Below are 20044 nucleotides of genomic sequence, written 5' to 3'. Positions count from 1 at the left end.
TAAACTGAGCTGAAGCTGGTTCAGTGTTGAAATGTATTTAACATTAGTAGTAGTAGATGTCCTGGGTGGATCTTTACTGAGGTTCTGTGGCCAGAATTTCTCCAGAATTTATTTTAAAGGGGCTATTTGTAAGTTTTCTCTGCTGCCAGAGCAGTTTTCTTGCCAGGAGCAGGTGGTGGCAATTGTCGCTTGACAAGAGCTTCAGCCATCGCTGTCTTTATAACACAAGAAGTTACCATACGTCCTCCGAGCAGCTGCTTCTCCGGGGCAGACTGGAGGTCACAGTGAGTCGCTGTCGGAAATGGACGAGTAGCTTGGGCTAGCTGGTTAGCATGCTAGATTCTGAGGAAGGAAAAACACGATAGAGACAAGAGTTAATATTGATGTTTCATGCTGAACTCACAACATTTCTCAGGGCTCTAGAACACCTCTGTTACACCTCTGTAACACCTCTGTTACACCTCTGTAATGACAATATAACACAGCTCTAACTTTTTTTCACCACCTTCCAGACAAAAAACAATTTTAACCGTCCCAAAATCTTTTTGTTATTATCATACACAAAACAGACAGAGATTCTTGCTTTTTAGTTATAGTAGATAAATAGATGTATGTTACCTGTTTCTGCTCTGGAGAACCCATAGTAGTGGTTGTATTTCATTATATGTGAATAAAATGAGGCCCCAGGCTTTTGACTGACTGGCCCAACAAAATCCATCAGGAGACCCCATCATGTACAGCCTGGGTCACACTTTGTAGAACTATACATGAAATCTCTTTTCACTTTCCTCTGTATAAGGTAGCAGCTATAGAGAGGGAGAGATTAAAGTTCAGACTGCACAGTACAGCAGTAAACACAACACCAGACATATTTCATTTTACTAGTTTTTCTTCTTTTGCTGGATCTTTCTGTAATAAAATTCTGTAGATCTGAGCTGGTCACACAGACGCTGAGGACTTTGTGTATTAGAATTTCTGATGAAACAAGAGCAGAGCACAAATCTGTACATTATCCTGCTAAATAAACTCTAGATTCCTGTTGTCTGCCTGCTGCTTGTTGTGTAAAACTGGACTCACTGGGAGCTGTGGTCCCGAACTCACTCTGCTGCTCCTCCTGTCTGTTGTCTGCAGAGTCACTGCTGACAGATCAACAACTATATGAAACATCTGGATTTTTCTGGATTTTAAGCCACTGTTTGTTATTTCTTAACTTTGTTATTCATGTAAAAAGAGTCAGACAGTCCACTGCTGCCTCAGTGTGTAATCAATGATAAAGACACAAACGGTGAGCGGGTGGACAGAGCCACGGACCGAACTGAACGTAGTTTTCTGTGCAGACGATGAGGAAGATGACAGCCACACAGAACTACAGTGTGCCGCTCAGTCTGCTCCACTGGGCTGATCACCACACAACTGCATCCATCTATCTCTCTCTTTCTCTACCCTGTACCCAGTATTCTCCACTGTTAATTTGCTTAGTTGAGAGTCAGAACACTAGCTGGTCCTATTAGCTATTAGTTCTACTTAGAGAAAAGCCCATTGATAAGGACACATCTGATTGGATTACAAAGGTTTTTCGTGTAGTCATTAATCTACATCTTTTATTCTTCATTCAGGTTGAAGAGCTGCAGTTTGTCAAAGATCAGCTGTTCTTCTCTGGTCTCAGCTCTGAAGTCCAACCCCTCCCATCGGAGAGAATTGGACCTGAGCTGGAACCAGGACCTGCAGGATTCAGGAGTGAAGGATCTGTGTGGTTTTCTGCAGAGTCCAGACTGTAGACTGGAGACTCTGAGGTCAGACTCCATGTTTTATTTCTGTGCTGAGATGAATATGATGTTAAAGTGGTGGTGACTCTAACCTGCAGACATCAGGCTGATATTATACTGATCCACACTGAGGATCTTCATGGTAAAGTCTGTTTTCTTCTTCTCTGGTTTAGTCCAGTGACTGTTTCACCTTAAATTTCACCCAGTTTTTAATGAAATAACAACAAAAACACATTTAACCTGTCAGACAATAACTTATCTATAATCAATCGTTCATGGCTCTTCATGCACCTTTCTAAGGCTCTGTAATGTTTGTACTGAAATATTCAAACCCAACATGTCATGATAACAGGTTCTGCATCTGTTGGTTTCAACACTTTGAATAAGTTTCACCAAGTTAAATACTTTAACTCAGTGCAGCAGGTTTTTGTGGCTCTGACGTTTCATACACTAGTTAATTTATTTAATCATATATTATCTAAATAATATATTTAGATGAACTCTCCTGAGTTCAGTCTTACATGTTCTTTAGTAGAATCTCTAATAAACATGAGTCTGTATAGATGGAGCCAAGAAGAGTCCAGACTGTAGACTGGAGACTCTGAGGTCAGTTCACTGTCTGTTACTGACGTACATCTTATATCTTTAATCCACAACTGAAGCTAATTTATCTTCACATAGAACTTGAATTCAGTCACTTTGAATTAACAACATGTTAAATAGTTGTTGTGTCATGTTTCCAGTTGTTCTTCTGTCAGACTGAGAATGATTCTTCAAAGTCCAGGGACCTGATGGTCTGTTCACTTCAATGAAACCTTCAGAAGTGATTTCTCTCAGTCAGAGAACTCATGTTTTCTAAATGAACTGTAGAACATGTTCAGTGTTGGTTGTTAAAGTCAGTTTTTATCACAACAACATACAGAAGATCAACAGAACTAATTAATTAGTTATAATACACTGAAACACACCAACACACCTGATGAAGAGAAACTGATTCCTTTATTTTTAGTTCATGTCAGCTCACTAACTGTGTGTGTGTGTGTTTTGATCTTTAACACAAGTGTGAAAATTGTTGTTTTTTTCAGAGAGTTGAATTTAATTGTTAAATGTGTTGATGAGGAAAAGTCTCAAAGGACCAAACCATTAGTTTGACATCCTTCCCTATTATTATTATTATTAATATTATTATTATTATTGAATCGTGTAATTTGGGATGAAAACAGTTTTTGTTCAGTTGAATTCATGTTTAGTTTTGGTTTCTTGAGCTGATCTGCAGGACAGAGACCAGGACCAAGTGAGACCTTTGTGCTGGATCAGGACTGGATGTTTAAGGTTTGATCCAGTTCAGACTGAACTGAGGTCAGCAGCAGGTGATCAACCTGTGTTGACATCAACAGGTGTATGAATGTTGTGCTGATGTTTGGATGATGTGTGTAGAAGGCTGACATGATGATGATCCACAATAACAGAAGGACAAAGTCACTCTGCTCATTCTAGGGAAAAGATTATTGATCAGGACAAATCTGATTGATTATCAATGTTTTTATCTACATCTTTTATTCTTTATTCAGATTGAGGGGCTGCAGTTTGGCAGAGATCAGCTGTTCTTCTCTGGGCTCAGCTCTGAAGTCCAACCCCTCCCATCTGAGAGAACTGGACCTGAGCTGGAACCAGAACCTGCAGGATTCAGGAGTGAAGGATCTGTGTGGTTTTCTGCAGAGTCCAGACTGTAGACTGGAGACTCTGAGGTCAGACTCCATGTTTTATTTCTGTGCTGAGATGAATATGATGTTAAAGTGGTGGTGACTCTAACCTGCAGACATCAGGCTGATATTATACTGATCCACACTGAGGATCTTCATGGTAAAGTCTGTTTTCTTCTTCTCTGGTTTAGTCCAGTATCTGTGGCTGAGAAATGTTGAGCTACAGATTTAAAACTTTAATATAACAAGAAAAATCCTTTGTTATTTAAATCACATGAAGCTTTTTTCCACACTGACATGAACAAATATATATTCAGTGTTTTCTTGTTCCAACACGACTCTAAAGTCATGTAACTAAAGTGAGACTGACTGATGTTCAGACCAAACTCTCCATGTTTGTTAAACGTGGTCACCACTGAGTGAAGTGAAAATGTTTTAGATGTTGTGTGAATCATGTGTTGACTTTTCTCCAGAGTTGAGTCTGACATGTTTATTATCTTTGAAAACTTGAGGTTCTTTAGTAGAATCTCTCATAAACATGAGTCTGTATAGATGGAGCCACAGGTGGAGCTGGTAGAGTTGAAGAGGTGGAGTCACCACGTCTTTATTGAAGCAGCAGCATGTTGTCATTAATATTAATGAGAGCTGTTTGTCACTGTTTGTATTTGACTGTTTTTAACCTGCTTCCTGTTGGTTCAGGTGTTTGAGTTGCATTTTCTAAACTTCTACTTTCTAAACCTTCTTCAGCTCTGAGCAGATGATGAAACACTGAACGCTTTCAAGCAGCAACTTTGTCTCCTAAACTCACATCTTTTATTCTTTATTCAGGTTGAAGAGCTGCGGGTTGTCAGAGATCAGCTGTTCTTCTCTGGCCGCAGCTCTGAAGTCCAACCCCTCCCATCTGAGAGAACTGGACCTGAGTCACAACCAGAACCTGCAGGATTCAGGAGTGAAGGCTCTGTGTGGTTTTCTGCAGAGTCCAGACTGTAGACTGGAGACTCTGAGGTCAGTTCACTGTCTGTTACTGACGTACATCTTATATCTTTAATCCACAACTGAAGCTAATTTATCTTCACATAGAACTTGAATTCAGTCACTTTGAATTAACAACATGTTAAATAGTTGTTGTGTCATGTTTCCAGTTGTTCTTCTGTCACACTGAGAATGATTCTTCAAAGTCCAGGGACCTGATGGTCTGTTCACTTCAATGAAACCTTCAGAAGTGATTTCTCTCAGTCAGAGAACTCATGTTTTCTAAATGAACTGTAGAACATGTTCAGTGTTGGTTGTTAAAGTCAGTTTTTATCACAACAACATACAGAAGATCAACAGAACTAATTAATTAGTTATAATACACTGAAACACACCAACACACCTGATGAAGAGAAACTGATTCCTTTATTTTTAGTTCATGTCAGCTCACTAACTGTGTGTGTGTGTGTTTTGATCTTTAACACAAGTGTGAAAATTGTTGTTTTTTTCAGAGAGTTGAATTTAATTGTTAAATATGTTGATGAGGAAAAGACTCAGAGGACCAAACCATTAGTTTGACATATTTCACCATTATTATTATTATTATTATTATTATTATTATTGAATCGTGTAATTTGTGACGAAAACTGTTTTTGTTCAGTTGAATTCATGTTTAGTTTTGGTTTCTTGAGCTGATCTGCAGGACAGAGACCAGGACCAAGTGAGACCTTTGTGCTGGATCAGGACTGGATGTTTAAGGTTTGATCCAGTTCAGACTGAACTGAGGTCAGCAGCAGGTGATCAACCTGTGTTGACATCAACAGGTGTATGAATGTTGTGCTGATGTTTGGATGATGTGTGTAGAAGGCTGACATGATGATGATCCACAATAACAGAAGGACAAAGTTACTCTGCTCATTCTAGGGAAAAGATTATTGATCAGGACAAATCTGATTGATTATCAATGTTTTTATCTACATCTTTTATTCTTTATTCAGATTGAGCAACTGCTTGTTGTCAGAGATCAGCTGTTCTTCTCTGGCCGCAGCTCTGAAGTCCAACCCCTCCCATCTGAGAGAACTGGACCTGAGTGGAAACTGGAACCTGCAGGGTCCAGGAGTGAAGGATCTGTGTGGTTTTCTGCAGAGTCCAGACTGTAGACTGGAGACTCTGAGGTCAGTTCACTGTCTGTTACTGACGTACATCTTATAAATTTAATCCACAACTGAAGCTAATTTATCTTCACATAGAACTTGAATTCAGTCACTTTGAATTAACAACATGTTAAATAGTTGTTGTGTCATGTTTCCAGTTGTTCTTCTGTCAGACTGAGAATGATTCTTCAAAGTCCAGGGACCTGATGGTCTGTTCACTTCAATGAAATCTTCAGAAGTGATTTCTCTCAGTCAGAGAACTCATGTTTTCTAAATGAACTGTAGAACATGTTCAGTGTTGGTTGTTAAAGTCAGTTTTTATCACAACAACATACAGAAGATCAACAGAACTAATATTAGTTATAATACACTGAAACACACCAACACACCTGATGAAGAGAGACTGATTCCTTTATTTTTAGTTCATGTCAAGCTCACTAACTGTGTGTGTGTGTTTTGATCTTTAACACAAGTGTGAAAATTGTTGTTTTTTTCAGAGTTGAATTTAATTGTTAAATGTGTTGATGAGGAAAAGACTCAAAGGACCAAACAATTAGTTTGACATCCTTCCCTATTATTATTATTATTAATATTATTATTATTATTATTAATATTGAATCGTGTAATTTGGGATGAAAACAGTTTTTGTTCAGTTGAATTCATGTTTAGTTTTGGTTTCTTGAGCTGATCTGCAGGACAGAGACCAGGACCAAGTGAGACCTTTGTGCTGGATCAGGACTGGATGTTTAAGGTTTGATCCAGTTCAGACTGAACTGAGGTCAGCAGCAGGTGATCAACCTGTGTTGACATCAACAGGTGTATGAATGTTGTGCTGATGTTTGGATGATGTGTGTAGAAGGCTGACATGATGATGATCCACAATAACAGAAGGACAAAGTCACTCTGCTCATTCTAGGGAAAAGATTATTGATCAGGACAAATCTGATTGATTATCAGTGTTTTTATCTACATCTTTTATTCTTTATACAGGTTGAGACTCTGCAGTTTGTCAAAGATCAGCTGTTCCTCTCTGGTCTCAGCTCTGAATTCCAACCCCTCCCATCTGAGAGAACTGGACCTGAGTGACAACGACCTGCAGGATTCAGGAGTGAAGGATCTGTGTGGTTTTCTGCAGAGTCCAGACTGTAGACTGGAGACTCTGAGGTCAGACTCCATGTTTTATTTTGGTGCTGAGATGAACATGATGTTAAAGTGATGGTGACTCTAATCTGCAGACAGGTTTATATTTATGAGGTAAAATCCTCTTCAGGTTTTTAACATTTAAACTTTTGGTTGAAAGTAACTTCTGAAAACTGATTTTTAATCATTTGAAAATTACATTTGAATTTCACACTTACAGTTTACATTTACAATGTTCACAGTTTGAGTTTGTTCAGATTCTTTAAAGTGTTGTGATTCATTTCCACCTCATATTTCCTCATATTTCTTCAGATACAAACAAAATGTTCCTCACTGAGCCTGTCAGAAATATTGATCCAGTATTTGTTTTCTGATCTGTGACATTTGTACTGACTGAAGTTAATGAGAGCTGTTAGTCACTGTTTGTATTTGACTGTTTTTAACCTGCTTCCTGTTGGTTCAGGTGTTTGAGTTGCGTTTTCTAAACTTCTACTTTCTAAACCTTCTTCAGCTCTGAGCAGATGATGAAACACTGAACGCTTTCAAGCAGCAACTTTTTCTCCTAAACTCACATCTTTTATTCTTTATTCAGGTTGAACAATTGCAGGTTGTCAGAGATCAGCTGTTCTTCTCTGGTCTCAGCTCTGAAGTCCAACCCCTCCCATCTGAGGAACCTGAACCTGAGTCTCAACAACCTGCAGGATCCAGACCTGAAGGCTCTGTCTGATCTTGTGCAGAGTCCAGACTGTAGACTGGAGACTCTGAGGTCAGTAGAGGGGCGGAGTCACTCCATGCTGCTTTCATCAGTATTTTACTAAACACAGTATCAGAGCAAAGATCCAGTGTTTCCTGTTGACCTCCAGCCTCCTCAGTGAAGCTGTGAGAGAACAGTGACAGGCTTCAGGATTGGACAGGAAGACAGAGAGAGGGAACAGTCAACCAATCAGCTGTCAGTAATCAGGGATCTATCAGGAATACCAACAGCTTGTCTCATGAAGCCAGGTGAATGTCACTCAGCTTTGTTTGGTTTTAACTTCGGCTTTTCAGACAGACTCTTGCTTACTTTGTGACTTTGCGGCGTAGATCACCATGGTAACAGGGGTCGATTGACAGGCTAACCTGCTCTGAAGCAGGATCAATTCAAAGCATCAGACTTTATAAACAGCCAATCGTCTCTCTGGAAAAACACCATCATCATTCAGACAGGATCCCAAAGTGGACAAAATACTGCATTTACCTTAAAGTCAAAATGAAGAGAAAATGTGAAGGTGGTGTTTTTACAGCACTGAACTTGATCAGGTAAAGTAAATACCATTTCAGTACGTTTTGACTGCCCCTCCCAAAACTAAAGTTCACTGATTAACCCACTAATTAGCCATATTGATACATGATCAGTCAATGTTCAGTGGGGTGAGAATGATCTGGGATCATCACTGTTGGGTTTAATAAAACTAACTCAAACAAAACCTGTTATTTTCCACTCCCTCTGCTACTGTTTTGTTTGTGTTTGTCCCTACAGGTTCAACAACAGAAGGATTAAAGCTTCCACAGCTAAAACCTGTGAGTACTGAAACACTGCCTCCTATTCATCAATCTGACTGTAAAATGAGCCTGGGCCCATTTCATCACCAAAATATTTATAGATGACATTTTGGAAAACATCTGTTCATTTCTTAAAGAACTGTAGACTGTGTTTACTTCCAGAGAATCTAGATCCTCAAAGTCTGAACAGGTCCTGGATTTGAAGGTCAGAGTTTATGTTTATTAATGTTCAGGTGACAGCAGTATGTACCACAAGGTTACCTGAAATTGGAGGAAGATTGACAGACTGTTTGCCAGCAGAGTTATATGATCAGAATATTATGATGTACGCAGGGGCGATCTTACTTCAACATAGGATCTACTTTTCAGATGAATCCTACAGATCGCCTCATTAAAAGTTTCTATATTTACATATTTTATATTAGAGTTTAGTCTCTGCTAACCAGACCATGTTAACTGTGAAACGGTTTGCAGCTGATTGGTGAGTTTGTACCAGTTCTCCACCTGAGCAGAACAAGAACCACTGTCACCAGCTGTAGTCCACGATGATGGATTTACAATCTGACTGCAGGACCAGACCCAGAAACAGGAAGCTGGATGAGCTTGGGCAGAGACTGAACTTTCAAATTAAAACCTCATAAATAAATAACAGTACTGTCAAAACAAATACTTCATATGAACTAAAGAAAAAGTGAGATTGGTTGGGACACGGTAGAACTAAAGACAACATTGTAGGTGAAGAATTGCAGCAAGATCAGAATTGAGTGCACATTAGGTTAATTGGTGATTCTAAATTTCCTGTAGATATGTGTGAGCATGAATGGTTGTTTGTGACCTGGTTTGGATAAGCAGTATGGAAAATAGATGGATGGATGGATTTTCATGCATTGTAAATATCCTCAGTGAGCTGCTGAAGAAGATTTGTGCGTGCTCAGAGGATCATCATTGTTAAATAAAAATTAAAAAAAACTGTTGACAGATCATTTTGATCAAGAAGAAGATTGAGCTTTTTCAATGACCTGTGCATTAGAGGGGATGTCTGGCTTAAAGTCTGTTTTTCTCTGAAAACATTCCAAAGGTTTGTGATCTACAAACATTAAATAAGTCTGACTGCATTTTTGTGTTAATGCAACTGATGTCAGAACAAGACACTAACACCTGGAGGAATAATAATCATCCTCCAGATTTGACTTTCTACATTGCAGCTGCTGTTTAAAATGGTAACTGGAGCTTCACAACCACTCAAAGCACTTTACACTGCGAGTCACACTCACCCATCCCAGCCATAGCTGGAGGTGTCCGTGCGACAAAAAGGCTGCAGCTGGTGAATTTCACTGAATGAAGGCAGCTGCCAACATCTGGCATATCCATGTAATAGACTGAATTTACTTATAAAATATCAGATATTTGGACACGTCCGCTCAGGTTTTGAGCTGCTGGTGTTTGACTCTGTTCACATTTTCTGACGTCACCTCTGACTCAGTAAACACTGATTTCTGATGTGTGTGTTCTCCTCCCATCAGGTGATGCTGATGTCAAACTGGAGCCAAAAACAGAAGAGACACAGATGGATGTGTCTGAAGATAAAACAAAACTAAAGAAGGTGAGAGAACAACCATCAGACAGATTTCAGGTCTCAGCACACAGCAGGCAATGGAAAACAAATATTCAAAGAATTATCTTCTGTAGCTGGAACTTCTTCATCAGTTTGTGCAGGTGGAGAAATGGATAAAAACCAAAACATCTATTGTGTAGATTTTTGCATCGTGTGATAGACGAGGAGTTTCTGAACAATTTGGTAATTAAAAAAGGACATTTAAGTTCCTGCAGACAGCGAGACACTGTACAGATTCTGCCCAATTTGTGCCCTTAATTTGTCATCTGGACTAATTTTAGAATCTGGACAAATATCATTTTGTGGTAACAATGCCTGATCAGTCACATGATCGATCAACAATCTGGCTTTCAGATGAACGTTGGATTTCTGTCTGCAGTTTGACCAGTTCTACAATCTGATTTCCAACATGGCTGCTCTCAGAAATCGGTTATAAATCGTAGTAAGATTATTTTAATATTACTGCAGTAGTATTTTATGTTGTGTTGTGAGTAAGACAGTGGTCTTAAAACGTGTAATGTGAGTTTACAGAATGCACAAGATTATTTAAAATGCAGTGTCAGCCCAGCTTTATAGACCAAACCTTCTGTCTGACCTGTACACTGTGCTTCAGTTCAATGTGACCTGTGTGAGAATATTTATCGATGAACACAAGTTGGTTATTTCTAATAAAACAGCTGATGTTTCTTTCTGAATCACAGCCTCCATCAAGTTTCACACCTGAACTGCAAACTGAATCTGCAAAAGTCTCATACAGGTAATGACATAATAAAATCGCTGATTAGGGGCAAAGCACCTCCTCCTCCACAGCAGATGTGATCTCTGCAGTGGTGGTGGTCTTATGGCAGGTATGGATGGTGTATTATGTGCTGTTAAGTTAAAATGTTTTCACCTCGTGAACAGGTTCCTTGTGGTCATTCAGTCGTCTGTGTCCTGCAGGTTCAGGTGTCCAGGTCCAGGTTTGTTCCAGTGTACTTTAACTGGACTGGTGTTTTCTATGGCTCAGGAGGCGGAGCTGCTCTATAGGACCGTCCAATGGGATGAGAGCCTCATCCAATCAGCCGGCAAGACGCCAGCAGGGCCACTGTTCGATATACAGTGTCCTGAGGATGCTGTGTGTGAGCTCCACCTCCCACACTGTGAAACAAAGGACGGTAAAGACTTTTCTGTTTTGAATGTTAAAAAAATCTAAGCAGAAACTCACATATGTGATATGTCCAGCTTTGACACTAAATGTGTACAGCCAGACAGAAAATTACGATAAATAAAAAATAACAGGTAAAGGATGGAGGCAAAGTTGCACATCATTGGGGTGGTTTAGAGTTCATGTCAATCAATTCATTTGATCTATCTGAACTCAACTTGTAAGAAAGGAATTAGGTTGAGATTCACCTGTTAGGAGTAAATCAAAGATTAACAACGCTGTGTTTTCACAGCGTTGCATTTTGAAGGCCTGCTGTCTGCGGTCCACATCAGTGAGGATGGAATGAGCATCTTGGAGCCGCTGGAGATCACAGACACTCATGTGGTGGTGAAGGTCCCTCACCTCTCTGCATTCGGCCTGGTCTGGGATAAAGTTAAACGGTTTCTGAACATCAAGCTGCCAATAAACGGACAAGTTCTGCTGTTTCTCCGACCTCCAGATCGAGGGCCTCGAGTACTCGATGTGTTTCTGCTGCAGGAAAACATCCCTCAGACAGAGGTAAAGAGATGCATCATATGTGCTTACCATAAACCTAAACTTTTATCAAACCAGCTGAGAATCACACGAACATCTAAATTGTAAACCCTCAGATTGCTCTTTGGGTTTTAGGTTTTGTTCTTGCTTCCCTATCGGATGCATTTCTGTCTACCAGTGTCATCTGTGAGACTTTGACCAGGTGGCGCAAACAGAGGCCTGGATGAGTCCAAAATGAAAAATATAGATGTGGTCATCTCCCCAAACTGGCCTCTCTCATTGGTTGACATTTATATACAGTAGATCTCAACATTTTATCTCTGTTGATAGCTTTTAAACTTTGGTCAACATTTATTGTTTTTAAAAGTGCTTAATAAATAAAAATTGATTCAACTCTTTAAGCATTAAAACTGTAATAAAAATGTCCTGAAGGTTGCCGCCCAACAAGGAAATGCTGAAAACATCAAGATCTCTTCTGACTGTAAACTGAGCACTGGTAAAAATTACAGTGTCCACTGTGAACCTGGGGACTTAGAAATACAGCCTGAGGTGAGTCAAGTCTCACACACTTCTTATGGTTATTAACAAAATGGTCATGAATACAGTTTAGGCTGAAAGATGGAAATTGATTCACAATTAAGAAGTACTAGATAAACATTTTACAACAGGTTTAAAAATAACACATTTTCCCTGGATTTCAGCTTGCACAATTTCACCTAAAGAATGGACCAAATTTCCACCCAACATTTGAGGTTTTCCTGACTTCGAACCCAGAGAAAGTGATTTTGATGGTCCAGGACGAAGAGAGGACAGAAGTGTGGAGACGTGGTTTTTATCTGCCAGGTAAAGGCTTCACCCTCCTGCAGCAGCATCCACCTGATGTCAGAGTTTAGAATAGAATGGAATAGAATACGCACACGTAAAGCTTTGGTTATTCAGGGACCTTGTCACTGGTTTCATCTCTTATTATTCTTCATTAGGCTTCATGTAATGCAGCCATGTTTTGACCACATTATTGAGCAAAACCCTCTACTGGGACCATATTACAGAAATTTCCGATCTTCCATCTTAAGATAGGAGGAGTATAGACAGGATTTTATGTCATCCTATCACATCTCAGTTGATGAAATCCTCTTCGATTTCTCATTTAAACACACAAAAACGGCCTTTTCACTCTGAAAATCCCCTGTAGGAAAAAGCATTTGTCAGTTGCACCACAGCCAGGAGAGCCTCATGCCCAAAGCTGGTCTTAGCTGTTTGGCTAACTGTAGGTGACCTGTATCTACTGAAGAGCATTATGTCATCAAACCATAACACATTGTTCAGGTTTGTTATAAGCCTTTCAAATCATAGGTTCTGCCTGTTGACATTTTGTTGGTTGTGTAAGCTATAAAAGAGCAGCCATATGGATTAAAAAAATTAAGCTAAGTGGTGGAAAAGTGAAAGTTAGGGCAGCTTAACTATTGTCCTAATGTAAGGAGAGTTTATTTAGAAACGGGGTAAATTCTCGGGGAAAGGTGATTGAAGTGACTTTGAATGTGGGATGGTTGTTGGTTTCAGAAACTGCTGATCTACTGGGATTTCCCCACAGAACCACCTCTAGGCTTTACAGAGAATGGTCTGAAAAAGAGAAAATATCCAGTGAGTGGCAGTTCTCTGGGTGAAAATGCCTTGATGATGCAAGAGCTCAGAGGAGAATGGTCAGACTGCTTTGAGCTGATAGGAAGGCAGCAGTAACTCAAATCACCACTTGGTACAATGAACGCATGACATGTCAAACCTTGAGGCAGATGGGCAACAGCAGCAGAAGACCACACTCCTGTCAGCTAAGAAGAACAATAGAAAACTGGAAAAACTTTGCCTGGTCTGATGAATCTCGATTTCCGCTGCAACATTCACATGGTAGGGTCAGAATTTGGCGTCAACAACATGAAATTGACATGCATTGAAGGTTCCCAAGAGCACAATGGCCTCCATCATTCTTAAACATAAGAAGTTTGGAAGAACCAGGACTCTTCCTAGAGATGGCTGCCCAGCCAAACTAAGCAATCAGAGGAGAAGGGCCTTGATAAGAAAGGTGACCAAGAACCTGATGGTCACTTTGGCTGAACTCCAGAGATCCTGTGTGGAGATTCCAGAAGAACAACCATCACTGCAGCTCTCCACTCTGTGCTTTATAGCAGAGTAGCCAGAGGAAGCCTCTCCTCAGTGAAAGTTTGCAATAAAGCACCTAGAGAACTCTCAAGAGTGTGAGAAACAAGTTTCTCTTGGCCTTATGAAGCCAAGATTGAACAGTTTGGCCTCAATTCTGGTGGGTTCAAGTGTCAACTCAAGTGTCATGTTTGGTTTCCTCCAGACATTTGGTTGTCCTTGTGAAAAAAGTTAAGGAGTCTGGGTGGAATTCAGCTTTCCAAATGCACTGTTTATATATATGATATTATACAATGTTATATTATATGTCTTGTTCATCTTCCAGGTCCTAGTTCAGCGGGGACTCCGAATGCCCAGGTAGGGAATCTGAGTGCTGCAGCTTTATTTGCAGGTCCTTCTTTCCAGTCACTTAATAATATCAGGATCAACATCAACAAAAAATCAGTACTACTGTTTATAATCACAGCAGGGGTGTAGTTTACGGGGGGACATGAGGGACATGCCCCCTGCACTTATCCAGAAGGAAGTACGGGACCCCCACTTTTTACAGTCCAGAAACTAACATTGTGTAAACGAGACTCCGCCAAAACCAAGTATATGGCTGGACCGCGTACGGTCAATGTACAAAATTGAGGATAGTTGAACGAAACTACTGTAAAAATGATGCAATCATGTCATTAGCATTCAGTCTAGTATCAGCTGGTTTCAGTCTAGTGTCAGCTGGTTTCACTCTAGTGTCAGCTGATGTTCAGCATTGTGTCAGCTGGTTTCAGTCTAGTATCAGCTGGTTTCAGTCTGGTATCAGTAGGTTTCAGTCTAGTGTCAGCTGGTTTTAGTCTAGTGTCAGCTGGTTTCAGCATCGTGTCAGCTGGTTTCAATCTAGCATCAGCTGGTTTCAGTCTAGTGTCAGCTGGTTTCAGTCTAGTATCAGCTGGTTTCAGTCTGGTATCAGCTGGATTTAGTCTACCATCAGCTGATTTCAGCATTGTGTCAGCTTGTTTCAGTCTAGTGTCAGCTGGTTTTAGTCTAGCATCAGCTGGTTTCAGCATTGTGTCAGCTGGTTCCAGTCTAGTATCAGGTGGTTTCAGTCTAGCATCAGCTGGTTTCAGTCTAGTGTCAGCTGATTTCAGCATCATGTCAGTTGGTTTCAGTCAAGTGTCATCTGATTTAAGCGTCGTATCAGCTGGTTTCAGTCTAGTGTCAGCTGGTTTCAGTCTAGTATCACCTGGTTTCAGTCTAGTATCACCTGGTTTCAGTCTAGTGTCAGCTGGTTTCAGTCTGGTATCAGTTGGTCTCAGTCTAGTGTCAGCTGGTTTCAGTCTAGCATCAGCTGGTTTCAGTCTAGCATCAGCCGGTTTTAGTCTGGTGTCAGCTGGTTTCAGCATCGTGTCAGCTAGTTTTAGTCTAGCATCGGCTGATTTCAGCATTGTGTCAGCTGGTTTCAGTCTACCATCAGCTGGTTTCAGTCTAGTATCACCTGGTTTCAGTCTAGTGTCAGCTGGTTTCAGTCTAGCATCAGCTGGTTTCAGTCTAGTGTCAGTTGATTTCAGTCTAGCATCAGCGGGTTTCAGTCTAGTGTCCGCTGGTTTCAGCTCTTTATCGGTTTGATTCTCTCCTCTCTGCGCTCACATACACTATATGGTATTTTAATACAGCTGAATTCACAACAAAGCTGTTCTCATTGATGTGTTTCTGTTGTCAGACAACAGAACAAGCTTGAAACAGGGACTGAAACATTAAGATCCATCCATTAAGACTACGTGTTAACTTCCAAGCTATCTCCAAACTGCTGCTCCACCTCTCTGACACTCAGTGAACAGAGTAGGCACAGATAGAGGTGATCTGTTGTAATTTCACCTCGTGGTTTACCCGACAATCTCAGATTCATTTATTAGTGATGGAGAAACTTTATATCCAGAAGAATCATTTTTTAAGCCTCATTTAACACAGTGTTTACTTCAGTGAAACACAGTGATAGAAATTATGACGAGCAGCCAAATCACAAACAATTGTGCTGCTGCCTTCGTGCAAATATTAGATGTCGCAGCACTTTGTGCTACAACTGAATCCAACCAGGATTCTTACATCTCTTTATACTTTGTCAAAAACTGTAGTTATTATCGTTAGCTGAGACCAAGACAAACGACTACAAGGTGACAGAAAACATTTTATCTCATTCAGGGTGGGGGGCCTTTTACACATCTGTGCTCAGGGGCCTATTGTGTGATAATCCATTGATGGAGTTACAACTGGAAGCTGTTTATTACTTCACACACCATGTGAACAGGATTTTCCTGGAACAAATGGTTTATACCATCTGACCAGTCAGACTGGATACCTGTGGGAGAAGGTGTGGCAGCAGTGGTGGAAAACAAAAATTGTTAGAAACCAAAGGTAAAAACCTTCTGACACTTTGTGACACAGACTCCTAAACTGTGTTTCTTATTTGCAGAAACACAAATGCTTGTTTCAGGCGGCGTTTTCTCAAAACTCTTCATACAGTGATCAAAATCACAGACTGATGAGTTTATTGATTTTCTCTAATGTCACAGAGTTTGGCAAGTTATCAGCACGTGTCAGGATTGGAACAGGAACATCAGAGGCAGACAGGTAGAAACAGGATGGAAAAGAGGGTTCTTGTACATCGACATATTACAGGATGATAGTTACTGTGTGGTTCGCAAGTTTTATTTCAGAACTGTCAGGCTTTCAGATCAGTCATAGGATCTCTTCTCTGACTGTTTCAGGTTCAGCAGATGGATTTCAAAGAATTTTCTCAGCTGAGAGTTTTCCACCACCATAAACAAACCAAACCAAATCACATCAACACACCAGACCTCAATAAACCAAACCACGCGTTAGCTGTGTGGAGCTAAATGGACCCTGCAATGGTTTTGTTAGCTGCTGTTGCAGAATCAACTGTTATTCTCTTTAGAAACATGTCGGTTTAAACATCTGCATTTCCATGATAACTGGGCAAACTCCATCTGCTGAGGAAGACCGTGTGATGTGACAGAAAGCTCCGGAACAGCTACTGAGTAGACTTGTGTTGAGATTCTGTGTTTACTGAACATCCTCCTGAGTTTCTGTGACACATGAACAACTGGGGCCAAACCAGTGAGATCCAGTAGAAACCAGCAGCAGAGACATGAACACCACTGTTTTCTAACTGTACTTCAAACTAACCAGATTCTCTTATTTCATCAGGTCGCCAAGATGACGGAGACGAACCTCATTGACATCCTGGACTATCTGAAAGATGACGAGTTCAAGCGCTTCAAGTGGCTCCTTGAGAAGGAAACGGTGGACGACATCCCGCCCATCAAAGTGAAGCAGCTGTCGAATGCAAAGCGGGAGGAAACCACTGATTTGATGGTGCAGAAATATGGATTTACTGGAGCTGTGGGGCTGATGGAGAGACTTTTAGAAACGATCGGCAGGAACGACCTGGTGATGAAATTACGAGCCGTCAGCTCAGGAGCAGAGGGTCAGTCACAGGAGGAGAAACACATGAATGAGAAATGCATTTACATCACATCAGTTTGTTGTTTCAGTCTGTCCTGCATCCAAACAGCTGACCTGTGAGTTTACCACACTTCACACTGTGTTTACAGAGAACTCTAAACATAGATACTCACTCTACTGGGACCTGCTTCCACATGCTTCCACATACATTCCACACACACCAATAACTGTTGCATGTTGCAGCTTGCTTGTTTCAAAAGAGTTGCAAACTTTTATTGAAGCAGTTGTTGGAGCAGGGAGGGGTGACTCCATAAAGCAGGTGATGCAGGTTTATATTATTCTTGGTCAACTGTTTTACGTCCTAAAATATTGCTTCAGTCTTTTCTTAAAAATCAAAGTGTAAATACGATGCTACGATGCTCACTGTATTACACTGCAGGTCAGCTGAGTGAATCTGAAGCAGCTACACTTCACTTTGTTGTGATGGGAAGATAAAAAGCTGAATATATTCTAAATTAAGCATACATTTAAATGGACATTGGGCTGTTTCAGTGGGTGTTTTTTAAAAGTGTCTACAACACACTGGCCCAGTGAACAGCAGCACATCACTCTGTTTCTGTGCCGGTGTTCCTGCTGCTTCTCTAAACTGACATCTGATCTGAATCTAACACACAGACTTTGCATGAGTACCTCACACAACCCCACATCAAAGAACCATAACTATCACTGTAAACTTAGCAGCATCATTTTCTGTCTGGTCCTGCTCTTGTCATTTCTACCAGCTCTCTGTTGTAAGTGTCAGCTGCTTTTTGAACACAAGTACTTTTCTGGTTTATCCGCTAGGTCCTGGTCCAGCAGGGATCCAGAGTGAGAAAAGAAGTCTCTGAGGTCTGCTCCGACTCAGTTTTTCAACAGGGCGTCTATTCTACGTCAGCTGCCGGATGAACTCCTGGAGTGTGGGGAGTCTGCTGCTGGGACACCAAACAGGGCAGAGAAATCTCACATGGTGATCGACACCACACTGTGACACACTGTGAGGCAGATTCATGCCTTTCAACAAAGCTGAACTTTATGTGAAGCAGAAACAGTGTGTATCATTTACATTTGCTCATTTGGCAGACGCTTTTATCCAAAGCGACTTACAAGTGAAGGACAATTGCAAAGTGTCAGTGCAGTGGGAAACCTTTATTACTTAGTATTAGGTATTACATCTGTTTAATAAGTGCAGGGAGATTGTATAAGAGAGTGCGTCAAAAGTGCAAATTAAGTGCTACTCAGACGTGTCAAGGTTTTAGGAAAGGAGGTGCTCTCAGAAGAGATGAGTTTTCAAGAGATTCATGAAAATGGGGAGAGACACCCTGCTCTGATAGAACTTGGAAGCTCATCCCACCCTAATCCACGGTCCTTGAGAGGTTTAGTTGAAGGTGGCGTTCCGTCATCTTGGCAGATCTGCCAGGGAGACAAACTGAGATCCCTGCAGAGACCGTGTGGTCTTCTGGTGGGAATTTCAGGTATAGCTGGGTGTCGTCGGCGTAGCGGTGATGTAAGAAGCCGTGTGAGCAGATAACTGGACCCAAGGAGGTGGTGTATATAGCAAAGACGGGTCCCAGTACTGATCCTGGGGACACTTGTTGGGAGGAGAAGGGCTAAGGACATCTTCCCTTAACATGACACAGTGAAAGAACACCCAGTCAGATAGGATTCAAACCAAGAAAGGGCTTTGCCCAAGATGCCCATGTTGGAGAGTACAGATAGCAAGATGCAGTGGTTCACTGTACTGAAGGCTGCTGACAGCTCCAGCAAGATAAAAACTGAGGACTGACAAGGCCGTTTCAGTGGAGTGGTCACTCTTAAAGCCTGACTGGTGTGGATTGAGGATATTGTTCTGTGATAGAAATTCAGAGACCTGCTTAAAAACTGCCCTTTCTATCGCTTAGATAAGAATGGAAGTAGTGAGACAGGTTCTCCACATGAGCAAGTGAGGGTTTTTGAGCAGAGGAGTTACCTGAGCCAGTTTGAAAGTTATTATCTCCGCCTACTGTTTATTAGATGTAACTTCAGCTTTTAACTTTATAGTCACAGACTATAAAAACTCAAATATTATGCAATGCTACCTAAAGGTTGACACTTTGCAATACAATAATAAACAGCAGTCAGTGCTCCTGCTCTTAAAATGACTGATAAAGTTAACCCACCCCCCAATTGACACCAATGGAAACAGTGGAGGGACGAGATGAGAGGAAAAATATTTTAAAAAATATATTTATTCTTTCATTTACTCTTGTGAGGCAGAGAGAAGGAGGAGATCATCATGCTGGATATATTCAGTCATCACTGTCACAACAAAACAAAGAGGTAACAAGAACAGAAAATCCAGACATGTCTTTGTAATGTCTAAAATGACTTGGCTCCTGCAGCACAGAATAGACCGATGGAACAATTACAGAATATACTCCATGTGTTACACACAAACATATTTTACATTCAAGATTATGTTTGTATGTATGTATTTTAAAACCATAAAAAATACATAGAAAAATATCTTAGAATAAAAAATAGAAAATAGAAAATCTCCCTTTTATAAAAATATATTTAACACACATTTGATTAAACTTAAACTGATATGTAAGATCAGTTTAAATTCCACATATGTTTACACTGATACATAAAATGTGTCATATAAAATCTACAGTATACTTGACAAATCCAGGTAATGGGCAGTGTCCCTTACTCAGGGCAAATAAGTAAAATAAAAAAGACTCCTCCTCCAGCCAACTCCCTCATCAGGACCAGGTAATATCAGGCACCTGCTGGCCTATGTTCATCCTCTTTCTGGTTCCTGTCCCTTGTTGTGCCTG

The 20044-nt window shown here is 40.6% G+C and overlaps 1 protein-coding gene across 11 annotated transcripts in view; it reads left to right on the top strand.

Moving 5' to 3' along the window:
* The window catches only part of LOC139636912 (uncharacterized), a 123538-nt gene that overhangs the window by 67356 nt on the left and 36138 nt on the right, over nucleotides 1–20044 (top strand). For 2 of the 11 annotated variants that reach the window (XM_071505336.1, XM_071505335.1), the window contains 16 exons: nucleotides 1617–1793; nucleotides 3338–3514; nucleotides 4298–4474; nucleotides 5440–5616; nucleotides 6586–6759; nucleotides 7328–7501; nucleotides 8255–8295; nucleotides 9801–9880; nucleotides 10594–10649; nucleotides 10832–11046; nucleotides 11329–11594; nucleotides 12003–12119; nucleotides 12272–12413; nucleotides 14047–14078; nucleotides 16929–17302; nucleotides 18030–19567. In XM_071505336.1, coding sequence (XP_071361437.1) covers nucleotides 1617–1793; nucleotides 3338–3514; nucleotides 4298–4474; nucleotides 5440–5616; nucleotides 6586–6759; nucleotides 7328–7501; nucleotides 8255–8295; nucleotides 9801–9880; nucleotides 10594–10649; nucleotides 10832–11046; nucleotides 11329–11594; nucleotides 12003–12119; nucleotides 12272–12413; nucleotides 14047–14078; nucleotides 16929–17302; nucleotides 18030–18057 — 2407 coding nt within the window. In that variant the 3' untranslated portion in view covers nucleotides 18058–19567. Of the gene's footprint in view, nucleotides 1–1616; nucleotides 1794–3337; nucleotides 3515–4297; nucleotides 4475–5439; nucleotides 5617–6585; nucleotides 6760–7327; nucleotides 7502–8254; nucleotides 8296–9800; nucleotides 9881–10593; nucleotides 10650–10831; nucleotides 11047–11328; nucleotides 11595–12002; nucleotides 12120–12271; nucleotides 12414–14046; nucleotides 14079–16928; nucleotides 17303–18029; nucleotides 19568–20044 lie in introns of those variants that run through there. The other 9 variants (XM_071505340.1, XM_071505339.1, XM_071505329.1 and 6 more) reach the window with 8 other exon arrangements.

The sequence above is a fragment of the Trachinotus anak genome, unplaced genomic scaffold, assembly GCF_046630095.1.
Source record: "Trachinotus anak isolate AG129_WGS33_773 ecotype Australia unplaced genomic scaffold, CSIRO_AGI_Tana_v1 ptg000019l, whole genome shotgun sequence".
Taxonomy (NCBI): domain Eukaryota; kingdom Metazoa; phylum Chordata; class Actinopteri; order Carangiformes; family Carangidae; genus Trachinotus; species Trachinotus anak.
This window is presented reverse-complemented; position numbering and strand designations above follow the sequence as displayed.